This window comes from Calypte anna, chromosome 12, assembly GCF_003957555.1.
Source record: "Calypte anna isolate BGI_N300 chromosome 12, bCalAnn1_v1.p, whole genome shotgun sequence".
In the NCBI taxonomy this organism is placed as follows: domain Eukaryota; kingdom Metazoa; phylum Chordata; class Aves; order Apodiformes; family Trochilidae; genus Calypte; species Calypte anna.
Window position 1 is genome coordinate 7,225,174 of NC_044258.1, and position 25,167 is coordinate 7,250,340.

Genomic DNA, 25,167 nt, shown 5'->3' on the forward strand with positions numbered 1-25,167 from the left:
TGGTGCAGCAGGAAGGCTTCTGCTGGCTGCCAGCAGCCCCCCCTCCTGAAACCATCAGCGAGTAGGATGGGTGAGAAGGTGCTGTTGTTCCTACACGTCCCAAGCACTCCCCACCCACCCCCTGCCAGAAGACCTGACCATCTCCAACACCAGCACCCTTAGGGGTGGTACAGGGTGCGTGTGAGAGGGCGCAGCATGAGCCCAGCTTGCACCAGCTGCCATCATCACTTATCCATAGGGTGCTCAGAGGTCCCACCACCACCACTGAGCTCTGCTGGGGACTTTGCACCTCCACCCTGCCTCAAAGCCTTGCGAGCCCCCGTGCTCCATAGAGCCAAAGCACCTTTCCTGGGTGCTCTCTCCATCATCCCCCCACAACCGTCGCCATTCAGCCCTTCATCCCCAGCTTCGTGGGAGCGCGGGGGGTCAGAGAGGTGAAGGGGAGAGGAGCTTGCACCGCCCTGGTCCCCGCGCCCCAGCAGTCAGAGGAGGGGTTCCCACCCCATGCAGCCCTCCCGAGGGGCTGGGGTCATGAGCTTGGCCAGACCACATAAAATCCCGTCCCAAACCTTCCCTGGGGCCTGAGTGCCCCTGCAGCCACCCCGAAAGCCATTGATCTCCCCCGCCGGGAGCAGGGGCTGAAGGAGCACCTGGGGCCAGCAGCCGGGCAGGGTCATCCCGCTTCTCTGCCCCGGTGACGCTGCGTAGCCCCTGCCCTGGTCCGGGGGCTGCGGCGGCGGGGTCTCGCTGAGTGCCCGCTGCGCGGGTAGGTGCTGCCACGGTACCAGGGGACGAGGACCCCCCGAGTCCTTCTCCGGGAGCCCCGCGCCCCTGCGTCCTGCGCTGGGCAGAGCGCCCGGGGGACCGGACCTATGCCCCCTGCCCCGCACACACCCCCGATCCAGCCGTGTCGGTGCACGGGCTCGGCTCCCCTCCCGCAGCCCCGAGAGCCCCGGCACCGGCCCCGACGGCTGCGGGGGATCGCCGGTCCACGCTACCTGCCGCCGCGGGCACCGGGGCTCTAGGGACGCCCGAGGCCACGGGGACGGCCGCAGCCGGGAGGACCGGGGTGGGACCGCAGTCCTTACCTGGGCCCGGTGCTGTGCCGGCAGCCGGTGCCGGTGCCTGTTCCAGTGCCGGTGCAGCGGCTGCCTCGGAGCTGCGGCTGCCGCCGCCTCCCGCCGCCGCCTCTGACACTCCGCCAGCCCCAGCCGAGCGGAGCCGCTCCGCCCCCCGCCCGGCACGGCACGGCCCCCGCCCGGCACGGCCCCGGCCCCCGCCCCGACCCCGTACCTCCGGGCAGAGGCACCCCGAGCCCCCGCCTGTCCCCTGCCCGCTGCCGGCACAGCCACTCTGGGCAGGGCACCGCAAGACCGGGGGCTGGAAGGGCTCGGGCAGAGACGGGAAGGGCACGGCCGGACCCAGGCAGGGCACAGGCAGGATACAGACAGGGCATGCCCAGATTTTAGCGGGACATGGCTAGACACAGGCAGGATACAGGCAAGGCACGGTCAGCCCAAGCCTGGGCACAGGCAAGGCTCAGGCAGATGCTGTGAGGACAGCCAAACCCAGGCTGGGCAGAGGCAGTACACAGCCAGAGCAGGCAGAAACAGATCCCCTGGCAAACCCGACAGGGCACAGCTCAGCACCTGCCCCCCGGCCCCAGAGTCCCTTTCTTAGACCAGCCCAGCAAGAGGGGTCTTGGTCCCGATTCTGGTCCTAGTCCCAGCTCCAACTCCACAGCCACACCCTAGTGCCCCTGGTGCCTTTACCCCCCTGCCCCTTACAGCCCTCCACCCATCCTGCCCCCTGGTCCCCAAGCCCTTGAGGGCACCCAGGACCCCGCTGACCCCTGCACTTGGTTCACCCCCTGGCACTCACCATCAGCACAAGCACCAGGCTGGGGAAAGGCTTTGGCTGATGCTCTCTGAAGGCAGTGCCTGGATTTAGTGTTCCACGTCTCCACCATTTGCACAGACCAGGATCCTGCTGTGCTGTGTGCACATCACTCCCACTGGCAGCCCAGCTGTCCTGAAGAGTTGTGACTTAGGGACAAAAACAGGACAGGGGACCACACAGGACCTACATACAGGGATGGTCAGGGGCCTCTGGGACACCACACTGAGTAATCACATCACTGCCCCATGCCTCAGTTTCCCCACTGCCAGCTGCTGTGATTGCAGGCTGCAGGTTAGGGCACTGCAGCAAGAGTCAGAACCACTCTGTTCCCCCTTGCCCTGGCACTCCTGATCTAGAGGTGGATAAGCCAGGACTTCATGGCAAGGTCTGCCTTGGGGTCCTGCAGCAGGTCCTGCAGGACCCCTCCTTTCAACATCTCCTTTCAACACTGTTAGAACAGATGGAGTGAGACACCAGGGAGAGGAGGGTGCCAGCGCTGGGGGATCTGGGGGGGACAGAGCTGGGGAGGGCTGGGGACATGCCACGCTGAAGGATGCTGGCACCAAGGTCCCACTTCCCCCTGGCAGAGCAGGACCTGGCACAAGCTTCACACCAACCCGGCACAGGCTGCATCCTCCTGGCTGCTGCTCCCTCTCCACTGACAGCAGGACGATGGTGAAGCCTCCCACAGCCCCCATCTTCCATGGGGTGAGAGAACAAGCAGAGTTAGGATCCATGGCTGGATCCAATCCCCTTGGAGCCTCAGCAAGGCATAAATATTACAGGGGGCTTGGCAGTTTTGTAATAACTGGCAACAAAGATAAACACCAGGAAGAGCAATATTTTTCCATGTGGGCTGGAGGAGTTTAATATTTTATCACTCAGAGCACAAAATATTTATGAACAATCCCAGGTCAGTCACTGACTGAAGACTAATTGTGACCTTTCCAAGCCAGAGAGGACATGTCCCCACCATGGAGGGATGGTGAGGCCTACCCTGCCCTTTGCCTCCCCACCCCAAGCCCCTGTTTTTTGTCACGATGTCTGACTGCTGGGGGACAAGCAATGGGCTGAAGGAGGCAGCAGGACAGAGCAGATGCTGAGCTCTGCCAGCAGGGTGAGTTGCTCTGGCACCCAGCATTGCCCCAGGGCACAAGGGCAGTGATGTTCAGGCTGCTCCTTCATCCCCAGCTGGGGACAGGGAACTGGGACAGCACAGACAGCCCTCTCTGCCTGCACCCAAGGCAGCTGAACCATGCACTGTGCAGGCAGGCTGGTGCCTCCTGCCACAGGAGAAGCACAGCAGTGCCAGCCCCACCAGCAGCCCAGGGACCTGGCTTTAGGGGTTTTACATTGACCAGGTTCCCAAGATGAGTGGAGATGCCACGTCCCTCCAGCCCAGCTGTTCTGATTGGTTGGGTCCCCTCCCCGCTCCCCCCATAACCTGCAGAAGCCAGGGGTTATCCCCGTTGCCCCACAGGGTTGCCTGGGTAGGGAGTAAGTGGTGAGCAGAAGGGATGCAGACTCCTCCAGCAGCTCCCTGGCACAGTCAGGGGTAGGGGGGGGGAGCCAACCCACAGCCCCCACCCACAACCCACTCCCCACCACGGGGCAGGATGGTGCGGTTGGCCAAGAGGCCATCAACAATGCCACCGGCCACCAGTGAGGAAAAGCATCCACTTTATTACAGACCCCAAAAGCACCTGTGGCAGTGCCAGGTGGAGCAAGTTTACATGGGACGTTTCCATTTTTCAGCGAGGGGAAGAGAAGAGGGGAACAAACCCAACCGACCTTACTCATGGCTCTTTGGTGCTAGAAAACACAGGGTGGTGAGGCAGAGAGAAGCTGTCGGTGAGAGGGGCACCAGCAGAGATGAGGGGGGACACCTCTGCCATCCATCACCACCATCACCACCACCACCACCCCCCGAGACCCCTGCAAGGAATTTGCAATGCATCTAGAGACACACAAACAGCAAAGGTATTTTGCTGCCCCCTCCCCAGCCTGCACCTACCCCACACCATTGAGTGCTTCAGGAGACCCCTCCCACCTCCCAGCAACCCCAAAACAGTCTAACACCCTTTCTGCAAAGAGGGACAGAGGGTCCCAAGGGGAATCAGCAACCAAAATCTCTTGGCTGGAGAGGAAGGAGGTGGGGAAGGAGACTGGTTGCCAGTAACTCAGACCCTGGTGAGAGGTGAAGTGGCCAGGTCCCCACTTCACTCTTCTCCTCTCTCAGCAGCAATGGGTTCCTTGGTCCACTTGTCTGTGACCTCTTGGTTGCCTGCGTATCCCATGTCGGGCAGCAGGCCTGGGGCTCCCTCCCCATCCCCGGTCACCTCCAGGTCCAGCTCCTCAAAGGAGGAGCCACTGGCTCCCGACTCACTGTAGCTGTGCTCGCTGCGGTTGTCTGCCTCCTCCCGGCCACGGCTGGCTGGGAAGGGCATCAGGATGGAGGTGGCCACCGAGGTGTCCCTGCTGTCAGTTGTTGCCTCTATGCTGATAGAGCTCGCCTCACTCGTGGTGTCAGCCCCTGGGATGGAGAGAGAAGGGGAGAGAGTGAAAGCTGTGGGAAGGAGGCAATGGGAATGGGGTCTTGGAAGCTACCTGAAATCTCAGAGACATCAGGCTACAATGAAGACCAGCTCCTGCCTCTTGTCACCTTCTGGGCCTTTGAGAAGTGACCAGGCCAAGACAAGCACAAGCAGTCCCTGACCTCCCAGCTACGTCCTGGTCACAGAGCTGCTCTCCATGCACATGCCCAGGGCCTGGCAAGCCCTTCCTTAGGGACTATGCCACCAACTCCTCTCACAGCCAAGCCACCTGCCTGCCCAGGTGGAGCTCTGAGCCCACCATCCCCTTCTTGTTAGCACCCCTGCCTTGCTAGCTTGGTCAACAACGCAATTAAGAAGTCAACAAGAAGAGTGTGTCAGAGAGGGACCAGCAGCTTGGTGCTGTTGCTGGAGCAACCAGCTGGGAGATAAAACCCTCCAGTAAAACATTAATCGTCATTAATTATGACATCACAGCTCCACGTGATTAATTATGACATCACAGATCAACATCACTGATTACAGCATCGTGGATCCACACTGTTAATTATGACAATGGCAGCAAACACTGCGTGGGCTCATCTATTACAGTTCTCCCTGCTCCACCCTCCTCCTGCCTGCCTTGAGCCAGCAGGAAGCACTTCTGCTCCAGGGGCCCCATCCACGCTGGGCTGGATACCCCTGCCAAGGATCGTGGCCCCTACCAAGAGGGAAACCAGGAGGAGCTCTGTGGCTTGCCACCAGCAGGGCCAGGAAGTGGCAGAGGATGGTGACAACCGCAGAAGGGCTTCCAGGAGAGAGAGGAGAGCTCCTGATGCCATCTCCAGCTTCCCTGGGTTCCCGCAGCTGGCATGCCCAGGGCTGGGCTGCTTACCCTCCTCCAGCTGCATGGTACCCACCAATTTTCTGGAGGAGATTCACCAGGGAGGGAACCTTACTTCCAAACACCCTTAAAATTCCTTTTTTTGCTGTTTTTCTTCCCTGCCTGGGCAGCTGCCAGCAGAACTGCTTGTAAATGGCAGTCCTCTGCCTTCAGAGCAGCATCATCCCACGGTCCTGCCAGCTGAGTGACGGCTGTTTGGAGAGGACCGAGCAGAGGTAGCAGGATGAGGAGCAGCGAGGAAAGATCCACAGACACTGCTTCATCCCACCTGGATAGCGTATGGGCTTCAACCTGCCCAGCAGGTGCCCAGAGAGGACCCTGAGCCTCCACCCTCCAGCCTTCGCCATGGCATGCAACCCCTTCAGCAGCTGGCACAAACCAAGCCCTAGGCTGCCCAACCAAGCAATGCCTGGTGACCCCCCCACCATGAAAAGGAGGAAAGAACCATTGCCTGCTGACACGCACTGCCTTTGCTGCAGCATCAGGGAGCTCCTTGACAAGGAAACTACATTTACTCTAAGTTAAAAAGGATGTTCTGCGTGCTGCCAGTGAGGCGCTTGCCAAAGGGGATAGTGGCCACCAAGTGGGCGGCAGAAAGGCAGGAGATGCTGTCCCACCTGGAAGGACCTCAGCAGGGCAGTGGGTCAGCAGAGAGCCTCCAGAAAGATGGAGAGCTGTGGGAGGTGTGCAGCCCCTGAGCCTTCAAGCCACCTAAGGGTTTGCAAGGACTCCAGTGGGATTCTCAAAAAAAAAAAAAAAATCCAATTAGGCCAAAGTGGTGACCTGAAGACACACAGACTTTCCCACCATGGCTTTGTGACAGTTCGTGCCATTTAGGATCATCCTGCATCCCTCTGGAACCGGGAAAAAGTGATCCCGTCCCCAAGGCCATGCCCTGCCTGCAGCACCCCTCTCTCCTGTGTCACTGTGTCTGGGAAGCCATCACACAACCTCATGCCCCAAAGCGAAGGAGCTCCTGAGGAGAGGAGCAGCAGCTCAGGAAGGGAAAGATGGGGATGAAGCTTATCCAAGTGCAGCTCTGATCTACCACTGCAAGGAAGCACCCCCAGCAGCCACCTCCCTCTCCCTCTCTCCAAGGGATGACAATAAACCAAACCTGGTTTCCTTTAAGTCAGGCAATTTTTCACTGCTCTCTCACTTCTGATCACATTGCAGAAGCCTCAGATGGCAAATTTGCCCATTCCAGCAGCCTCGCTCTCCTCTGCGCAGGACAAGGCTGGCTCTGGGAATGGCCACCCAGTCTGGCTGGGGACGGAGGGCCACACCAGGCAGGGTCAGGAGACAGAGCTGCTGCTGCTAAAGATGGTGTGGGATCAGGGGGACACGGCAGGAACCTCAAGGTGTCCCGACATAGTCCTGAGAAGCCAGGCAGGGAGTGTGGCAGGGCTCCAAGAGGGCAACTAAAGCCTCGATGGAGGGTGCCTTGAGGGCAAGCTCTTCTCTCACATGGAGGTTTCCAGCAGCCTTCACACCCCCTTCTCCATCCTGCCCCAGGCACCTTACTCAGTGTCCAGCACCTTGCTGCTGCCCATCCCCTATATCCCACTTCCCAGGATTGGTGCCTGAACCAGGAGCTGCCCCTGCAGCTGGATCCAACACAGCTTTGCCCTCTGGACTGCAGTGAGGTGCACCCAGTGGCCAATCCGTGGAAACCCCACTCTCAACTATGCTCCCCCAAGGCCAGCATAACCATCCCACTGCATGATCACTGCATGGAAGCTGGCAACTTTTCATTTGGGAAAAAGAGGCACAGGTGAAGCCCTGCCAGGGTATTGAGGAGCCCCTCCAAGAGGTCAGGGCCACCTAAGAAGAAGAGAAACCAAGCAATCAAGACCAAGACACCTACCAGAGACAGGTGCAACAGGAATCCACACTGGTGATAAGCCAGGGAGCCAATCCCCCAGGCAGCTCAGCCCTGTGCCACCCCAGGTACCAGCATCCCAAAAATCCCACAGGAAAGGGGGACATCTCCCCTCCCACATCACCCCAGTGGGGCACTGAGGCCCAAAAGCATTGTTCCCCTCTTGGTGCACCCAGGCCCTCTCTTTCCCCCCGTTTAATCAAATATTCATCACTTCTGCTGCTAAATAATAGATTAATGGGCTGAGGGGAGGCCAGCTCGCACACAGCCATCAGGAGAGGGGCTGGGGTGGGCAGGACAGCAGGGAGGCATGGCAGGAGCTGCTAGCTGAGACCCTTCTCAGGACTTCCAGGCAGGGAGAACAGGCAGGGCTCTTCAGAGGATGGCAACAAGCGAGGACGAGGCAGAGCACAGCAGGGATGGTGCTCCCCGTGGCACAGGGGCTCGGCGGGGGATGCCATCAGTTACACCCGGGCGCTGCTGGACAAACTCAGCTCCAGGAAAATGAGCACCTGAGACTCTGGGCAGAGCCACGTGCTTAGAAACCATCTGCGTTCCTGCCAGCAAGCCCGTGCAGAGAGGCTGCTTTTGTTTGCTTTCACCTTCCAGATGCTGCAGTGGGGTCACACTGGAGAGCAGGATGCTGAGAGCGAGCTGGGAGGGCCTGCTGAACACCATGCTGATGCCAAAGCCCCAGAAAATAATTAAGTACAAAACTGCTAATTGTGATTGACACTGGCCCCCTGGAGACCCGTCAGTTGCCTTCCAAAAATGCTTTGTGTCTTTCTGATGACCCTGATGATGGTGAAGAGGGGAAGGAACTGGTGCAGAGGAATCTGCAGCCTCGGGTCCCTTCCCTCTGTGCCGAGTGTGTTTGTCCTCAGCAGAGCTGTCAGCACTCTGGCTCTGTGCAGGGCAGCAGCAGAAAGCAGAGATCTTGAACCATGTCCTGCAGCCTTTATGGCCATTCACTTAGCTCAGAGCCACAGACTTCCCGTACCTTGCAGGGTGAGCTCAGAAGCAAGGAGAGCAGACAACAGCCTAAATGTAGAGATATGCTCCAAGGTCAGGAGGCTCAATTAAAAAAAATCCAAACTTTTTGTGCACATTCAAGTCACTTCATACTGCTTGGCACCAGCCATGACAACAGGCAAGGAGAAATGGAGGCATTTTCTGTCGGGACCTCCCAAAGTCTTTAATTCAAGGAAAGTTTAATACAGCTGCTGGCAGGAAGTTTCATGAGGCAAGATCAAAAGGTGCTGTGTCCACAAAAAGAATGCTATGATGCTCAGTCTGAAACCATAAGGCATCTCCAGTGTTTGGCTGGGCAGAGGGGAGATCCACAGGCTGCCCCTTCCAGCAGGATCTCCTCTTGGACTGGGGGGTCAGAAAACCCATGCAGGACTTCAGGAGCAAGATGCAGAGCTCAACCAAAGCAGCTGTCGTCCCCCCTTACTTTGATCCTGCTGCTTAACGAGGGACAGCCCAATGGCCACTTTATGGCTATGGCTGAGGCAGCACCAGTGGCCAGTGGTGGTGGGACAGGGATGCTCACCAGGCACTGCTTCCATCTGCACAAGCCCAGGACTTCTCCAAGCAGTGTAACCTCCCCAGGTGATACCAGTTGTGCTGGTGAGGCACTGTGGCATCATGGGGACACAGGAGATCACAGGGACCTCTGAGACCCTCAGGCAGCAGCAGCGCAAGCAACCCAAAGGCTGGTCATGTCCTTGACCCTCTGTGACATCCAAAGAAAAGATGTGACACCTACCAGACCTGGTTCTGCCACCATGGCCAATGCAGACCAGATGATGATCATCACAGTGCAACATCCAAGCACAACTCCTTAGTCTCAGAGGCAAGACCAGTCTCTCAGAGCTGTTATTATTTTAAGATGGTTTTGTGCAGAATCAGCAGATGAGACCGCATCAGATTGCACTGAAAAAAGCTCATCTACATGACTGCAAGGGGAGGGATGGTGGAGAAGCCAACCCAGAGCTGCTGCTGGGGAGCCTGGCCCGGGGTCTTCCATATGAAAAAGTCCAACATCATCTGCTGTCTAAAATTGGGAAAACCTTCTTAGCCCTTCTTCCAGCAGGGCAGGGGACTCCCCCACTGAGGGCACACTAGCAGTGGCATCCCAGGGGAAGCACTGAGACAGATGTGGTGTGGGGCAGTAGCTGCAGTGAGCATCCCCTGGCTGTGCTGCAGGACATGCACCCAAGTGAGGCAGAAAGGAGCACACGACTGCTGAAGCCAACCACCTGAAGCAGCTTCTCCTCACAAGGGTCCTGCTGTCCCTCTGCAAAACCACAGGCCAACCATGGGAAGGTGCTAGAGCAAGGTGGCTGCACGGTGCTTTTGGCCACCCCAGGCCGGTGCCCAAAGCAGCCACCCCAACACAAAGCAGATGAAAAGAAGAGCTGAGTGAGCACCGTGAAAACACGGGACCTCGAAGCGCCAGGAAACTGCTCCGATTAAACTCTTCATTGCACTGCTAAATGGACAGAGCTCTCAGAAAGCAATTCCCAGGCTTGCTTTTACGCCTCACTCGATTAAGAATTAAAGCAACCCAAACCTGAAGTTGTGTTAAAACAAATGACCAAACTCCCTGGGAGGCGAGGAGAGCCATCATGGTTTTTTCATGTCTGTTACACAAGGAGGTGGCTGCCCCTGCCAGCACCCAGCTGGGCTGGGCTGTCCGGCCCAGGAACTAGCCAGCTCCTGCATCTTGCAGACATGTGAGCATGTGGGCTGGTGATAGCAACTAGCATTTTGGGTTACTATAGCACTGCTGTTCTGCGCCTACAGCCATTGTGGTCCCTTCCTGTATGAATACATCCAGCCTTCAACAGATCTTGCTGAGCAGATGCTATCGGGCAACTCCACCACCAGCTACAGCAACCTGGTATTTAAGCTCTTTGCAATCCCAATATGTAACAGATGAAGATGAGATCAAGGAAGATGTATATGACAAGGAGAAAAACAAGCCCAGCTGCAACCAAAAGCTGCAAGAGCCAACTCTGCTCTGACAGCAGCGGGCTGGCGGCTCAGTGGCAGCTTGGCCCTCGCCCCAACGCCACAGGGGTGCCTGGGTGCTCCCTGAGCACAGTGACATCTCAGGGTCAAGATCCTACCTCAGCTCGGGGTAAGGAGAAAGGGCATGCTGAGAATCAGTGGTTGGGCACCAGGTGGGTGCAGGACACGAGGACCCCACCTGTGGGAGGGCTGATGCTGAATGATAACAGAACCCGTGCACAAGCCACGGATACCTGTGATGTCTGTCTGGGCATCCTCAGCCTCAGCTGCAGCAGCCCTGCTCTTCCTCTCCAGTTCTTTCATTTCAGGCACATAGAAGTCCCCTTGGCGGGCGAGGGGACACACAAAGTAGATGCGGTCCTCCTTGTAGATCTCAATCCGGGGGTGGGCACACAGCTTCCTCTCCTGAAAGACAGCAGGAGAGAGTGGGTCAGGCATCTGCCCTCACCTCCCACCCTCACAGCCCCGCTCCATGTGGACCTGCTGGCCTGGCAGCATCACAGCTCAAGCCCTTTGCTCACAGATACAGGGGCCCAGGGAGGAGTAGTGGGTCCCATCCTGAATCCACAGTGCTGCTTTCCCTGACACTACAGCCCCCGTGTCCCAGGGCTGGGGGGGGTTCAGCCCTGGGGGTGGGCAGCCAGACAGGCTCAAGGAGGAGATGTCAGAGCCTCAGGGAGACTTGGCTCCCCCAGCCCAGTCTTGCTTTTGGTATGCTCGTTTTGGGCTGGAGCAAGGGGGTTCAGGGAGCCCAGCAGCTGTTTCACACAGATCTGCCAACTCCTGGGCCCCTCCTGGCAGCACAGCCCCACGAGCAGGCATAGCACTTCTCTGCTAATTAATATAATCCAGAGCCGACAGCTCAAGCAGCTCCTTTCAGAACAGCGAGGGCAGGGGGAGTGGGAAATGAATCCCTGGCACTTCAGACAATTTCCCCCTCCTCCTCCTCCTCCTCTTTCTCAGCCCACCTCCCACTGAGAGACACTTCAAGATCTCAGCCACCCCAGCGTGCCAGGGACCCCTGATGGGGACAAGTCCCCTATGGCTGTGCCCCAGCCCATACCAAGTGGGGGCTGTGGGGACTCTCAGGGTGCCAGGCCTGGGCCAAGGAGCAGCTGGACCCCTCTTGCCACCCCCTCCTCACCCGCCTGCCCACCAGCTGCTTGCTGGCAGAGGGGGCGGCTGATTACAAGCCGGGTGAGAAGGGAGAGCATCTCTTTAGTGGGTTTTCTTTTTTTTTTTCCTTCCCCTTTTCAGATCACTGACAGCTTTTATTTAACCCTGCAACCACTCTGGGATTATCCTCCTCCTCCCTGCCCCAACTAGATTCATCCTCCTGTTCCAGCTAGCCTCATCCTCCTCCCTGTCACATCCCCCCTGGCATGTCTCACCCTGGATGTCTGCAACCAGGTGCAGGGTCCCTGTCCCTCCAGGGCTCTCCAAAGCCAGGGCTGGATCCTCCCCAAGGATAAGCCCTATGGACTCATCAATCATGACCTTACAAAAGCCTGCTTGTTCCTGATCCCCCTTCTACCCCTAGGGATTGGTCCAAGCTGATTTTGAATCATTTATTTCGCAGCCAAATTCCAGCACTGGGCAGAATCCATGACAGAGGGGAGCCAATGCCAAGCCTCTCCCTGGCAGCAAGGTCACCTGGAGACCCACCTCCATGCTGGCAAGATACTGGGGAAGCAAGATAGAGAAAACCCCACATAAGCCATTTTTAGTTTGTTTTCCCAGGAAATCCCTCATGAGCTGGGTCTGTGGAGCCCCAGTCTGCCCTGCAGCAGCACCAAACCCTAGCAGAAGCTTTTACCCATCCCACCCTGCTGCCTCCAAGCCTGACTTCCATCAGGGTCCCTCCTCCATCCAAGGAAGAGGCACATTCACAAGCCTGGTGCTGCAGAGACATGCAGGGATGCAGGAGGGCTTCCAAGGCACTTGGAGCTTGGAGTTCCCACTCACAGGCAGGTGAAACACTGACACACGCAGATCAAAACTGTATCAAATAAAAACAAGCCGGGCTGTTTTTAGCAGCAGAGCAGAGGCGGCTCATATCACTTCTGCTTTTTCAGCAACAACTCAGACAAGAACCCTCCCCACCACTCTGCCCCTTGCTCTGCCAACCACAAGCCCATCAGCCAATCTTCAGCTCAGCTCATTATTTTAGGTTACATCAACACGTACCAGAGATGGGTACTTCCAAGGTTTGCAGGTTTTTTGGATGCATCTAGCTCGTCCTACACTGCTCAATGGAGTTGGCAACAACTCACAGGATCTTAGAGCAGAAAGATCTTCACTAATTTCATGAGGTCTTTAAGATATCTAAAACCTCAGGATTCCAGTCCAGCCTCCAAAATATCCCATGTTGACTTCCCAAAGCCCACTCTGGGATTCCTAAAGAGCAGATCTGGGACATACCCTCTCCCTACAATTTATCTAGGTTGCTACAACTCCCTTTTTCAATTACACAGCCATGGCAGTGACTCTCCCAAAGCACAAACAATGCCCTCTCCATGCACAAGAAATGTAGGAATTGTGGCTGTTTAAAGAATAAAAATGCACAGCTGTATGAAGAGCAAACCGACTCTTGAGTCCAAATGCTGCTTCACAGTAAAGGACTATCCTATAAGAGAGATGAGGATGCTCCACCATGCCAAGGTGGGAAGCAGCTTTGTCCCCCCAAAGCCAGAAGAGCCCAGGTCCCTGCAGCCACAGCCCATGGTCATGAACCAGGTCAGAGGGACGATGCTGAAGTGACTGCCAATGCCAACATCACCTCCTTACAGACAGCTGTAAGAATGCTTAATACTTGACTTCTTCTCAATTCATCCAGGGGTTTCACCAAAAGGAAATGGAGGAAAGCCAGAGTTGGTGGTCCTAATTCACACCTGTACAAATTAAGTTGGGAGCCAGGCCTGCAAGCTGGCCTCTGCTTCTATGCTTCTTCCCAAAGCAACCCAGTTCCTAGCAAGGCTGCTGCAGAGCTCAGCAGCAGCAGCTGGGCTTTGGAGAGGACAACATCCCCATGAAGGAGCAGCGAGGCAGCAGCCAGGAATGCTGTCCCATCTGGGCTGGGACCAAAGGGATGAAGCTGCATAAAGAGGAAAGGGTGGGGGCTAAGAATTGAGGAGCCAGGACTCCAGAAATGGACAAGGGGATCATCCAAAGGAGATGCAATGGAAATGACCCTTGAGACCATCCCAAAGGAGATCAGGAGGCAGACAGAGGCCAGGGAAGAACAGGAAGAGATGCAGCAAAGTGCAACCAATAGGACAGAATGGGTTAAGGACTATCCCAGAGGAGAGGAAGATTGTGAGACTGCAGCAAGGAAAAGAAACAACCCAGAGAGACTGGAGAGCAGAGTCCAAAGGCAAAGGCATAAGCAGAGAGCAAAGTAGGGAAGGCTTAACAGCATGGCAAAACAACTGAGACACTCAACAGGCAATAAAGCATTCTGCAACTGAGGAGGAAGCCCCTGACTGACCGAGCAGCTAAGCCAACAGATGGAGCAGCAAGGTGAACGTGGAGTCTGCAAGGCAGAGCCCTCGAGTCAAATCAAACAGAGTGCAACATGGGCAGAGGAGCTCAGCAAGAGGTGAGCAGTGGGATGGCATTGGGGCCAGGCTTCTGGCTAGGACAGCAGGATCCAGTAAGTAGGGCAGGGAAGAGGACTCATCCCTTAGCAAGGTTGTGCCATGCCAACTCCCTTCTCAACCTCTGCTGGGAGCTTGCCCTTGCTATGTCCAGCAGAGATGGAAGTAGCAGTGCTTATTTCTGTGCAGCACAAGGCTTATTTCTGTGCAGGACCCTCCACCAGGCACCTGAAGCATTGGATTTATTGCACATAATAAATACAGTCAAGCTACACATGCACAGCAAAGGCAGATGCATCCAGAGCCTGCCACTTTAGTCCTGGTATGCATAGCAGCTCCAGCATATGCCTGCTACATCAGACTCCCTGCTTCCTGTGAAGCCAATTCCTTCTTGGCCCATCTGAGGTAGGGTGCTTCTCACCATCATTTTATGAACAAGCTTTTAACATAGGGGAAGACTTTTGCACTTCTGTTTCCCTGGTGAGATAACACTCTCCATTCAAAATCTTTACCCTTGGTTGTTTCCAAATCACCTGTCTCCTTGTGGGACTTTCTCCAGGTTGGCCTCATCCCTATAAGAATGAAGTATCCCCTGGTTTCATGCATCAGAGAGGACAGCAAGGTTATGAACCAAACCAGCATTTCAGGAGACCTTACCCAGCAGCAGGAGATGACAGCTCCCAAGCAGCACACATCTTCCTCCTCTCCACTCATCCATTAAGTGATAAACCCCAACACCTACCCATGGAACAGCTTGTGCAGGGCCTCCTGCCCCATCCCCAGGCAGGCAGGAGAGCAGTCCCAGGGTTATGAGACACACAAAGAGGTAGCTGATACACGACCTGCAGTCACTAAAATCCAAGCTGAATCATGCCAGAAATGGAAGGAGGTGGTGGGGTGCTCACACTGCACCGTGCCCCATGGTGCCTGCTGGGAAGCAGAAGGTAAGCTAGGGCATTGCAGGGACAGGCTTTGTCACTCTGTCAGGCTCATCTGCTCAGGAATTCAAATGCCACCAACTGGATCTGCTTCATCTCCCACTGCTGGAAAAATTCAGCTTGTTAGGAGACCAGTTAACAAGCCTCATGGCTGTTCTTGGGATCCTTGCCATGCCTGGGTATGCCAGTGATGAGGCTCCAGTGACTGTCCCAAAATGTTCCTAGGGTCACTGGGAAGGTGGTGGGAAGGCAGCTGCTGTCCTCACCCTGCTCCTGGCCATGAGCCCTGTGGCCCTTCCCAACTCATCACCTGGACATGGAGCCATGGCTTATGTGGGATGATCAAGCCACACTATCACAGAGTCAATATTCTGGGGGCTGATGGCTGGGAAGAGGCTTTCACAGAATCAGAGAATGTTAAGGTTGGAAGAGACCTCCAAGATCACCCAGTTTCACCTTTGACTAACACCACAGTCAACTACTAAACCATGTCCTTAAGACCAGGTCCAAATGCTTTTTAAATGCCTCCATGGGATGGTGACTCCACCACTGTCCTGGGCCATTCCAATGCCTGACAACCCTCTCAGTGAAAAAATATTTCCTAATACCCAGCCTAATCCTCCCCTGGTGCAGCTTCCATCCATTTCCTCTGGTTCTTTCACTGTTTACTAAGGAGAAGAGGCTTTTCGCCTCCTCACTCCAACCTCTCTTGAGGTAGCTGAAGAGAGGAATAAGGTCTCCTCTCATCTCCTCTTCTCCAGACTAAACACTCCCAGCTCCCTCAGCTGCTCCTCATAGGACTGGCCCAGCTTGAGGGATGCTAAGGGACACCTCTCCATGCCCCCACTGCACCAGAGCTTCCCTCCCTTCATGTATTTCACCACTGTACCTGGAAGAGGGGCAGACAGTGGCTGCAAACAAATGGGGGGCTTGTGCCCATCACTGAGCATCCCCCTGCCTGGCCAGCTGGCTGGAGTATCATCCCACCCTCACTGCCACAAGTGTCTCCTCACCTATGCCACTGGTGTCTGGGCTGCTCCAGTTGGTGCCAGCAACTTGGCTGGCACCTAGCAGTGTGGGGGGACCCCCAGGGGACCCATCAGTCCCTGCAAGCCAGCACCTCCTGCCTGCTCAGGCAACACGACTCACTCAGGTCCTGCTTCCAGCCAGAGGCATCCATTCTCTCCTCCTCCTGGGGTCAGATGATTTGGCCCCAGGGATTTAAAAAACTGTGTGGAGCTGAAGGACCCTAAAATCAGTTGCTAAAATTAGAGCTGAAACTGAGCCACCAGTTAGGAGTGGAGGGAGCGCGCCGCGTGCCACATCCTCCTCACTTCCTCACAGGCTCCACACTTGGTGTGTCATCTCTGCTTATCTTAGAGCATGGGCACTAGGGAGTGCAGAGAGGCTTTGCAATTCAGTTTGCACAGCACCCAGTGCCTTTCAGCACTCTTCCACTTCAGCCATTCCTTGCTGGGCCATCCCCCCATCCAAGACCCAGACTATTGATGTCCCTGTTTCTGCTTCTCCTTGCCCAGGCAGCAGCTTGAGGTTAGAAACCACTTTGGTCCCAGATGTGAGCTGATGAAAGCAAAGGAGTTGGGCAGGGGCTGGGGAGGAACTATCTGCCCAAGAGATGGGCAGGGCAGAAGGGAGAACGAACTACTGCCAGGCGGATGTGCTTTCTACCAGTAACACACCACACGTCAAGGAAACCCCAACATCACAGCTTCCAGGGTGCATGTGGAGCTGGCAGGCTCTGCTTCCTGGCACAGCCAGCACTCAAGAGCCAGCTCCAGCACATGGCACAGCCCCCAACACCAGGCCATGAAACAGCTGCTGCTTCCCAGCCTGGAGAAACTCACATTTCAGAGGTGGTGAGACTGCTCCCATGCACGTGCACTTTACTTACAAATCCTCTGGGGTGCAAGGTGTTTCTCAAACAGAAGGTGATATTATTGCAGTCAGGAAAAGGCCACTTCCATCAGCCAGCAGGAAGATCAAGAGGCAACACCAGCATACAGCAGCAGAAAATAAAGTCTCACCGAAGGACAGCAAATTCTCCAGGTAGCAAAAGACAGCACATTGCAATTAGCACCTCCCACACACATCAGCACCCTTCCCTGCCCTCAGCACTACCTTCCCCCTTCCCATGGCAGGCCCCATCCATGCCTGCAGCCTGGACACTGCCCTGCCCATGTGGCAGTTCTGTGGCTTCAGGTCAAGCAGGTGAAAATCAACCCCCAAGATCCTCAGAGGAAGGGAGCACATGGGGACCGTGGGAGCTGTGAAACACCAGGCTAGATAGCTGGGTGAGTTTTTCATTTTCACCTTGGTGAAGGCAGCTCGCCATGCAATTTACACCTTCCCTGCTTGCCTGCCTCTGCTTCCCTGGGCCGAATTATCAGCTGCTCCCATCCCAGCAGAGCTACAGGGAGGCAGCTGCCAAGCATGGCCAAAACGAGGCAAAGGAATGAGCTGGGGGGGTTGGTGGGCACAGGAGGTCCCAGAGCCCTCAGCAGGCTGATGAGGACCAGACACAGGCTCTCAGGGCGGTGCTGGAAGCTGCTGTGAAAGTTGTCAACACTTTTCTTCTCCCTGGGATGGAGATGGAGATTTTTTCCCATCCTCCAGGAAAAGGGAAGAAGCTCCAGCCCCACCTTGCTGCAGGCTCCGTACCTCCTCCCCTTCCAGCGCCCAGTTGAGCTACAAGAGAAATCCTGCAGCACATTCAGAAGCATTCTGGGATGGGATGAGCTGGGCACCAAGTCCCAGGGAGACAAAACCTTTCAGAAAGTAGCCATGGGCAGCCAGAGCCCCCAGCATGGAGGAAGGACAAGGCTGCCAGCCTGGACACGCTCAGGTACATCAGTCCACATGCTTCCAGGGACATATTTAACTGCCCTGACTACAGGAATGTCACCTGCAAACTAAGGAGCAGATGGTGCAAAACCACACAATTCACAGGGCCTGGGTACCCCCTGGTGTCATGGTTATTTGGTAGTAATTAGTCCTGAAGGAGAGAGTTTCAGAAGTCAAGAAAACTTTTGCATAAAAATGATTTTGCTAAAGGCTCAGCGCTTCTCAAGTCCTCAAGTTGTGCTTTGCTCCTCTATTCACCATAGGTAAGCAAAGTCAGCTGAGGAGATGGTCCTCACCAGCTTCTCAGAGCTCCACTCTATGTCCTCACATTCTTCCTACTACTCAACCTCAACTGCATCCCTTCCTGTCCTTCCCCATCAGTACCACACACTCTCCAAAAGGGACTTTGGCTTTAACTACTCTGAAAGCTCAAACACTGGATCCCATTATAAGACATGAAATCCACAAAAATCCACAAATCTCCTCCCCTGAAGAACCAGTCCTGGGTTCCTGTCCCTAGGAACTGCATCACTACATGAATATGCGAGTCAGCAGCCACATGTGAAAGGTGGCTGAGAGTGTAGGAGAGGAGGGCCACAGCTGGAGAGGACTGCTTCTGCTCTGGAGCATGGGTCTCCAGGGGCTGATGCTCTCCTTCCAGCCCTCAGAGGATGGTTTTTCAGCAGAGTTTTTAATTGCAGAGATGAAGAGGCTAACACAATGATCTCTGCCATCATGGATGACTGGAGCAATGCTAAATCGCTTTGCCTGCTCCATTGCCTCAGTAAGGCTGCCAGGAGCAGCAGCTGTGGCAACTTCTCTGCCTCTTGTCAAGAAAGAGCCTTGCAGGAAAGGAACTGTTGTGCAAGATGTTCTCATGCCCATCTCACCTTTTCCCCAACCCCCACACATGGTATCACACAGGTAAAGAGCCTCTTTGAAACCTGGGTCTTTGTTAGGCTGCTGGCAGTAAGCACTAACCTAGATCCCTGCCTACCCTGAGGTTGTTTCTTGTAGTGACAGATCTTCTGCCATGGCTAACTCACAGGTCCTCATCCAGATGGACATTCCCAACCCACCTGGATGGCTTTATCTCCTGGGAGACCACTCATTTGAGCAGTTGCCCTTCTGCAGGTAGGACATCCAGTGGAGGATGGAGGATGGAGTGCCCATCCAGTGGCCTTTCCCAACCTTCTCACACACATCCTCAGCCACAACGGGTCCTGTGATGAAATCCTTGTGTCAAAAAACCAAAACAACAAAGCAGGAGCTCCCAAACTCTGCTGTGATAGCCAGTGCCCACAGCATGTGGGAGCTCCCAGTCTACCAAGCCAAGGTCCAGGTCACCCTCACCCCAAATCTTAGCCCTTTCCTCTTGTTCCTGTTCCACAAGCCTTCCTCCCAGGATCACAGACATCTTCACCTGCTCTTCAACAGCTTGTTTGCCACCAGGACAAACTCAGGACGTGTCACATTAATGCCTCTGGGAAGAAAATGGTGCACTGGAATAAATACCCCCCATCCTTTCCTGGCTCCTTGAGCAACCTTCTCTTTCTGCAACGCCCCCAGCTCCCAAGATTCACAGAATATATTTCACGATGAGCTAAGCTCAGCCTCACACCACCCCTTCTCATCTAAGAAAGCTGAAAAGGGAAGCTGAAGAATCTAACCTTGCTGAACTCACACAGATAAAGCCACCAACAGCCTGGAGCAGAGCTGGAATGCAACCACCCAATTCCCAAACAAAATAGTCCTTCCCTCCACACCAATGAGGAGCCAATGTCAGGCTTATCAGCCTCATTTGGAAGGCAAGAAACCCCATCAATGAGGAAGATCAATTGAGTTTCAGCCTGGCTTGCTGAGGAGGAACAGGTAACATGCTTGTGATGTCCATCAGCATGTTGCCAGTACAGCATGCCAGCAAATCTGATGGTAGGAAGCAAGTTTTCAGAACAGAAGAATCTTCCAAGCTATGAGCCAAGTGCAGCCAACAGTGGAGAAAGACTGACCCCCTGCTCAGGGATGCCCCAGGTTCCCCCGGGCGCCTGGGACACCTCCTGGGCTCTCTGCTGCAGGACACTCACTCACAGGCCACCACTCACCCTCAGTTCACTACTCCTGACTGTCCTTTCCTTGCCCCAGGGACAGGTGGCCCCATGTTTTAAAAGCAAGCCAGAGACCAGGACAGTCACCTAAGAGGTTCTCCACAAGCTTCCAGCAAAGCATCCTTCAAACCCCCCCACCCAAGAGCTTGCACCTCTAACCCACAAAGCCAGCAATCCCACGAGGCAGAGAGCAAGCACCCCCAGTGAGCTGGTTGGAAAGGCAGGCAGATGCCAGGGGAAAGTAGGGGAAGTGAATGATTGGCACCAGGAAAATTCACCAGGGACCTCAGGACAGCTCCAGATGTCCTGGAGCCAGGACACACTGCACATGCTGACCAACCCCTTCAGCTGCCCTGCTGGGTGCCTGCCTCCCCTCTGCAGCCCTCATCCCCTACTCCTCAGCCAGCCAGGGACCCCAACACAGGGTGCCAGGGGCTCATTCCCTTGGTCTGGAGAGGAGAACACCTGCCAAGCGTGCTGGGGAGGCAGTGGCTGGTGGTGCCACACACACCGAGTGCCTCCAAACCAAGTTCTTCTGCTGACAACACAGCAGCAGGGGAGGGGAGCAGCTGCTTCCAGTGACCTCTGCAGCCTGGAGACTACTCCTCTGCCTACACAAGATTGTGAGTTTGACTGCGCAGATCAATCAGGAGATTAATTCAAAGCAAGTTAGGTGATGACAGAACCCAGCCTGGCTCTGCTTTTCCACAAGCCTGTGGCTTTCAAGGCCCCTGCACAAGCCAGGAAAGCTTCAGATATGCACCATGCCACTAAGCTTTCCAGATCTTTCCCTGCCAGGGAGCCACCTCCCAGTCACTGCTCTCCTGGGTACCTCAAACCTGGTGCAACCCTGTGAAACATCATTAATGACAGCACATCACCCAATGCTGCAGCCACCAGAGCTGTCCCAGATCCTCATCAGTGCCCCCTGGGACCCAGAGGACACTGTGGTGCCCTCCCTTAAGCTCTTGGTACCTGGAGGATGAGTGGACTTCGGGAAGGCATCTCTGTACCTCATCCCACCCTTCCCCAGGCAGCTGCAGCTCATTGTGGACTGTATGATCTTAGAGGTCTTTTCCAACCTTAATGATTCTATGTAGGCAGGAGCAGACTCTGCCTCACACTGCTGCAGCCCTGAACCTGGAAGGCTGCTGGGTCTAGGCCAGCAAGAGCTGGTCCTGTGCCCCATGGCACAGCATACAGTGAGATATGATCCAATGCCACAGGTCCTACAGTAGCTCTTGACAGGAAACAGCTTTGCAGGGAACTGGTGGAAGATGCAGGCAAGGTCCTCTCAGGGAGGCAGGAACTGAGGGAAGTACAAGTGAGCACTGCACCTGGAGACGCACATGAGAGGAGGAGGATGCAAGAGCAGAGAGAAGCCAATGCCCCTCCACTGTGGGCCCCGGGGAATCAGGCAGCTCCTGCAGCTCCTGCAGCTGCTCCCACTTTGCTCCTCTCCTGAACCACTCGGCAGAGAAGTACCAAAGCAAGTCTCTCCCTGACACTGACCTCCTGATAAGCTTTTGCTAACTCATGGTCTGGTTACTGTACTGCTGGGCAGACGTTACCCCAAGCTGTGAATTCGCACAGCGTGAAAAGAAGAGCAGCTGGCCACAGCAGATGATAGATATCTACCTTTCTGCATGTCAAGGAGCTGCCATCAGCTCCCAGCAGAAATAAAACCCAGAAGAGCAGCTGGGAGTTAACAGGCTCTCCACTGGCAGGGAGAAAACACTGGTGTCCACAGTGGGAAGGAGGCCATGGTTTCCCTCCCTGCAGCCTTCCCAGGGTGCTTCACAACCCCCACAGAGTGGAAACAGAGACTGTCAGCAAAAGCACAAAGCCAGCAGATGGCTGTGAACAGCCATAGCACATCATCTTCATCCCCATGGGGCCAGGACACTCCTTTGGGTTTCATCTGAAAGGCAGCAGCCCCCAGCACTGCACTGGGACAGGGACTTACAAACCAACCACTCTCCCAGCTGCCTTGACAGTCTGTCCTTGACCTTCAAGCAGCATTTTGGTCTCAGGATGCACCCCACAGAGCTGCAAAGATAAAGAAAATTGACACTGTAACAGCTTCAAATATACCAAGAGATCTTCTGGCTTGTGTATGGGAAGGGAGCAGAAGCAGAAATTTCCAGGGGTCCTGCGATGCAAGCATATGCCCATTCTCAAGTTATCCCTATGATAAGCATCCAGAGTCAGGGATGCAGAGCAGCTACCAACCTGCCTGCACTGCTGGATTTGGCTCCATCATCCCCTTCATCCCTGCAGAGGGTTCTAAACCCTCACATTAGCAGAAGATGAACAGGTAAACCCATAAGTGTCTGGAACAAGCACCTGGTGGACATCGTATAATCTGCAAAAAAAGACCCTAAATCACCCCAATTACTCCATCACACCAGAAACTTCCAGGCTTCCTTCCGCTCCCTAGGACCCTTTGAAATGTAAAGCCACACTGTTCAGTGTCTTTTCATTTGGAGCTCAGCCTCAGACTGGCAGAGCCTCCCTGAGCTTTAGGAGGAACACAGGCAAAATGTAGATGTGCAAAATCCAGTTGCCAGTGGCCTGGAAGACAAACGCACCCCAGTTCCCACTAGTGACTCCATTTTGTGGCCACAGTGTCTCTATTTCACCATCCCAGTGCCAGAGGAGGTTGAGGGTCCTTCCCCTCTCCCTGCCAGCTCAGGACTCAGGCTCTCTTGGAGCAGCTGGCAGCCAGCACCCCTCAGATGCTGCCATAGTGTAAGCTATGGCAGAGCTCAGGCTCTCTGATGCAGCTCCAAAAGCCTCCAAAACCTCCCTCAGCTCCCCTGCTGCACACAGATCTATATTTTGAACCCTCCAAGAGGTAAGCTTAGAAGAAAGTGGACATGGTGGCCAAGGAAATCTGATCCTCCCCCAAAAGCTGCACCTAGTCTCTGTTCCACAGCAGCACAGAAACCTTCCTAGTTTCACTCTGCTACCCAGGAGAGACAATTCTCCATTGCCACCTCCCCTTCTAGGAAGATTTGCTCCTCTCATCTGTGCTGGAGACACATCCTTTGTCACACTAGAGCCCCAGCCCTCCCATCAGCCCTGGCAGGGCAGAGGCATCCTACTTCAGGGAGAATATCCCTCCAGCAAAGCCAGCAGGAATGCCTCCCGAGGCATGAGCCTCCACCTCATGCTCAGCAAGAGCAATGAGTAGCCCAGGAAAGGCAAACACTGGATGGGGACAAAGAGCAGGATGCTGCCTTGGCACACCCTGAGGCTCTGGTCCATCAGCTGCTGATCCACTAGAGAAAGTAACAGATACTTTCAGCCTCTTATCAACACAGGAGAGAACCTGAGGGAAGTCAGCTCAAGGGTGACAGAGGACAAGCACTGACTCATTCCTGAACCTGTCCACAGGGAGTCTCTGCCTCCTCTGCCCACTGTGGTCTGACAGCAGGAGAACAAAAGCAGCTGCTCACTCCTATGTGATCAAGTGAAGTGCCAGGTGCTTGCCCACCCAGCACACTGGCCATGAAGGCACAGAGGCTCACCCCAGCTTGCTGCTCACCCTGGGAAGTAGCACAGGAAGCCTGGACACCCTCACCAGGCTGAGGACCTCCCCATCACCCCCCTCAGGGAAGTTCTAACCTGAAGCCATCTCTGCCAGCTCCAGGCACAGGTGCTGGAGTTACAAACTGCCAACATTTCTATTAAAGATTCTGATTTTCTCTAAGCTGGCTGAAACACAGAGGCTGAAATAAGCTTCCACATGTGGAAAAGAAATGGGAAAAAAGGAGTTTCAGATCTGAGGGCTCCCAGACACTCTCCAAAAGCCTGCAAACCAAGAATTAAGCACACCTCAACCTTCTTCTTTCAAGGAGCTCACAAACCAGGGCTGCAAGCTGCTCCAGAGCCCTGCAACAGCAGAGCCAGCTGGAGGCCACAAAGATGAACCTGGTCCTCACAAATCTGGAGGGGTTCAAGAGGGCCAGTATTTGGCAGCATAATTTTCCATAGCCTGTCAGGACAATCTGAGTGTTTGCTCCTCAAAGCTGGATAGGAGGTACTGGATGCACGTGGGTCTACACCAAACCACCACATCCCTCTGTACCCTGTACTCGCTCCGCAAAGGCTGCGAGTCCCTACAGGTGCAGGCAGAGTGACACCCACCAAGCAGCAGCATAAACAAAGGAAAAGCACACAGTGAGCCTGTGAAAGCCTTCCCAAGATGTGAATGACAACAGAGGCCACTGAACTTGCCATGGTCATGAGGACTGGCAGCTCAGGACACCTCCAGCCCACTGCTTCCACTCAAGGCCACCAGTGCCCAGCGGCATCAAGTTGAATGGCAACCGAAGGGCAGCAGCTGCTGCAGAAAGAGGCAGGAGTGGTTTATATACATACATACATAACATATATATATATATATATATCCCAGTCAAAAGAAGAAACCCTGAGGGACTTCCAGTGTGACCCCCTGCTTTAGAGCAAACAGCTGGGCTCAGCTGCCTCGCTGGTGCTGTAGTCACGGATGCAGCCCCGAAGCCAGCGCTTTGCCTTTGGCCCATAAGCTCACAGCACGGGAAGAAACAAGAACTGATTTTGTTCTTTCATCCCTGTGATCTGATGACCACCCAGCCTCACGACTCATCCATCCATGTTTTGACTCAGTGCAGAAGAGAAATGTTTTCATGCTCCTGCCCTCCCCAAAGCAGGGCCTCTCCTAGCATTTTATTCCTAACTAGAATCGGAAAAGTGCAAGATAGTTACAGCACAATGGTCTCTTTTCTGAAGGTAAAAAGGCTTTCAACTGTATTATCTCCCTGTCCACAGGTTTCAAAGTGGGAGCTTCACAGCCAGGGAAACTGGGCCAGCAGCATTTGCTGGAAAAGAAGAGTATTTCTAAGGAGCTGTTTCGCATTTGATCAGGTTCATTTTGCTGTTTCTGAAGCCTGGCACAGCTGGCAAGGTCTGGCTTGGAAGGCTACAGGGAAGAACCAGCCCAGACAAAAAACTCATTAGGACCCTCGTAAAATCATTGCAGAGTCAAAGATCAATCTTATCCTCAAATTAATTGACTGGCTGGCAAGGAGAGAAGACCTCAAGGTTTGGGACAGTGTCACTGCTTGAGAGAGCTGGACCTGTCTCCAATGCCTGACAAAGAAAATCTCTTGAGCCAACTGCATCCTCCGGGATTCTCTATAAATACATCTGGGGAGAGCACACATACAGATTGAGTCGATAAAAAGATCTGACAGAACAGCACTGTAGAATTTTACTATCCCTCCTTGCCCAAGGCAAACCATTTCAGTTCCTTCTCTCCCTTGGATGGGCACATGAAACATCCTCAGCTTCCTCCATGATCATTAATCCTCACTGCAAAGGCAAGGGGGGAGCAAATCTCTGTGTCTGAGTGGATACATCTCTGT

The 25,167-nt window shown here is 54.9% G+C and overlaps 1 protein-coding gene across 4 annotated transcripts in view; it reads right to left on the reverse strand.

Moving 5' to 3' along the window:
• Positions 1-2,943: 2,943 nt before the first annotated feature.
• The window catches only part of TEX264 (testis expressed 264, ER-phagy receptor), a 50,232-nt gene continuing 28,008 nt past the window's right edge, over positions 2,944-25,167 (reverse strand). For all 4 annotated transcript variants that reach the window (XM_030458532.1, XM_030458531.1, XM_030458529.1 and 1 more), the window contains exons 5-6: positions 10,489-10,660; positions 2,944-4,432 (exon numbers count right to left, since the gene is read on the reverse strand). In XM_030458532.1, the coding sequence (XP_030314392.1) occupies positions 4,119-4,432; positions 10,489-10,660 (486 nt within the window). In that variant the 3' untranslated portion in view covers positions 2,944-4,118. The remainder of the gene's footprint in view (positions 4,433-10,488; positions 10,661-25,167) is intronic.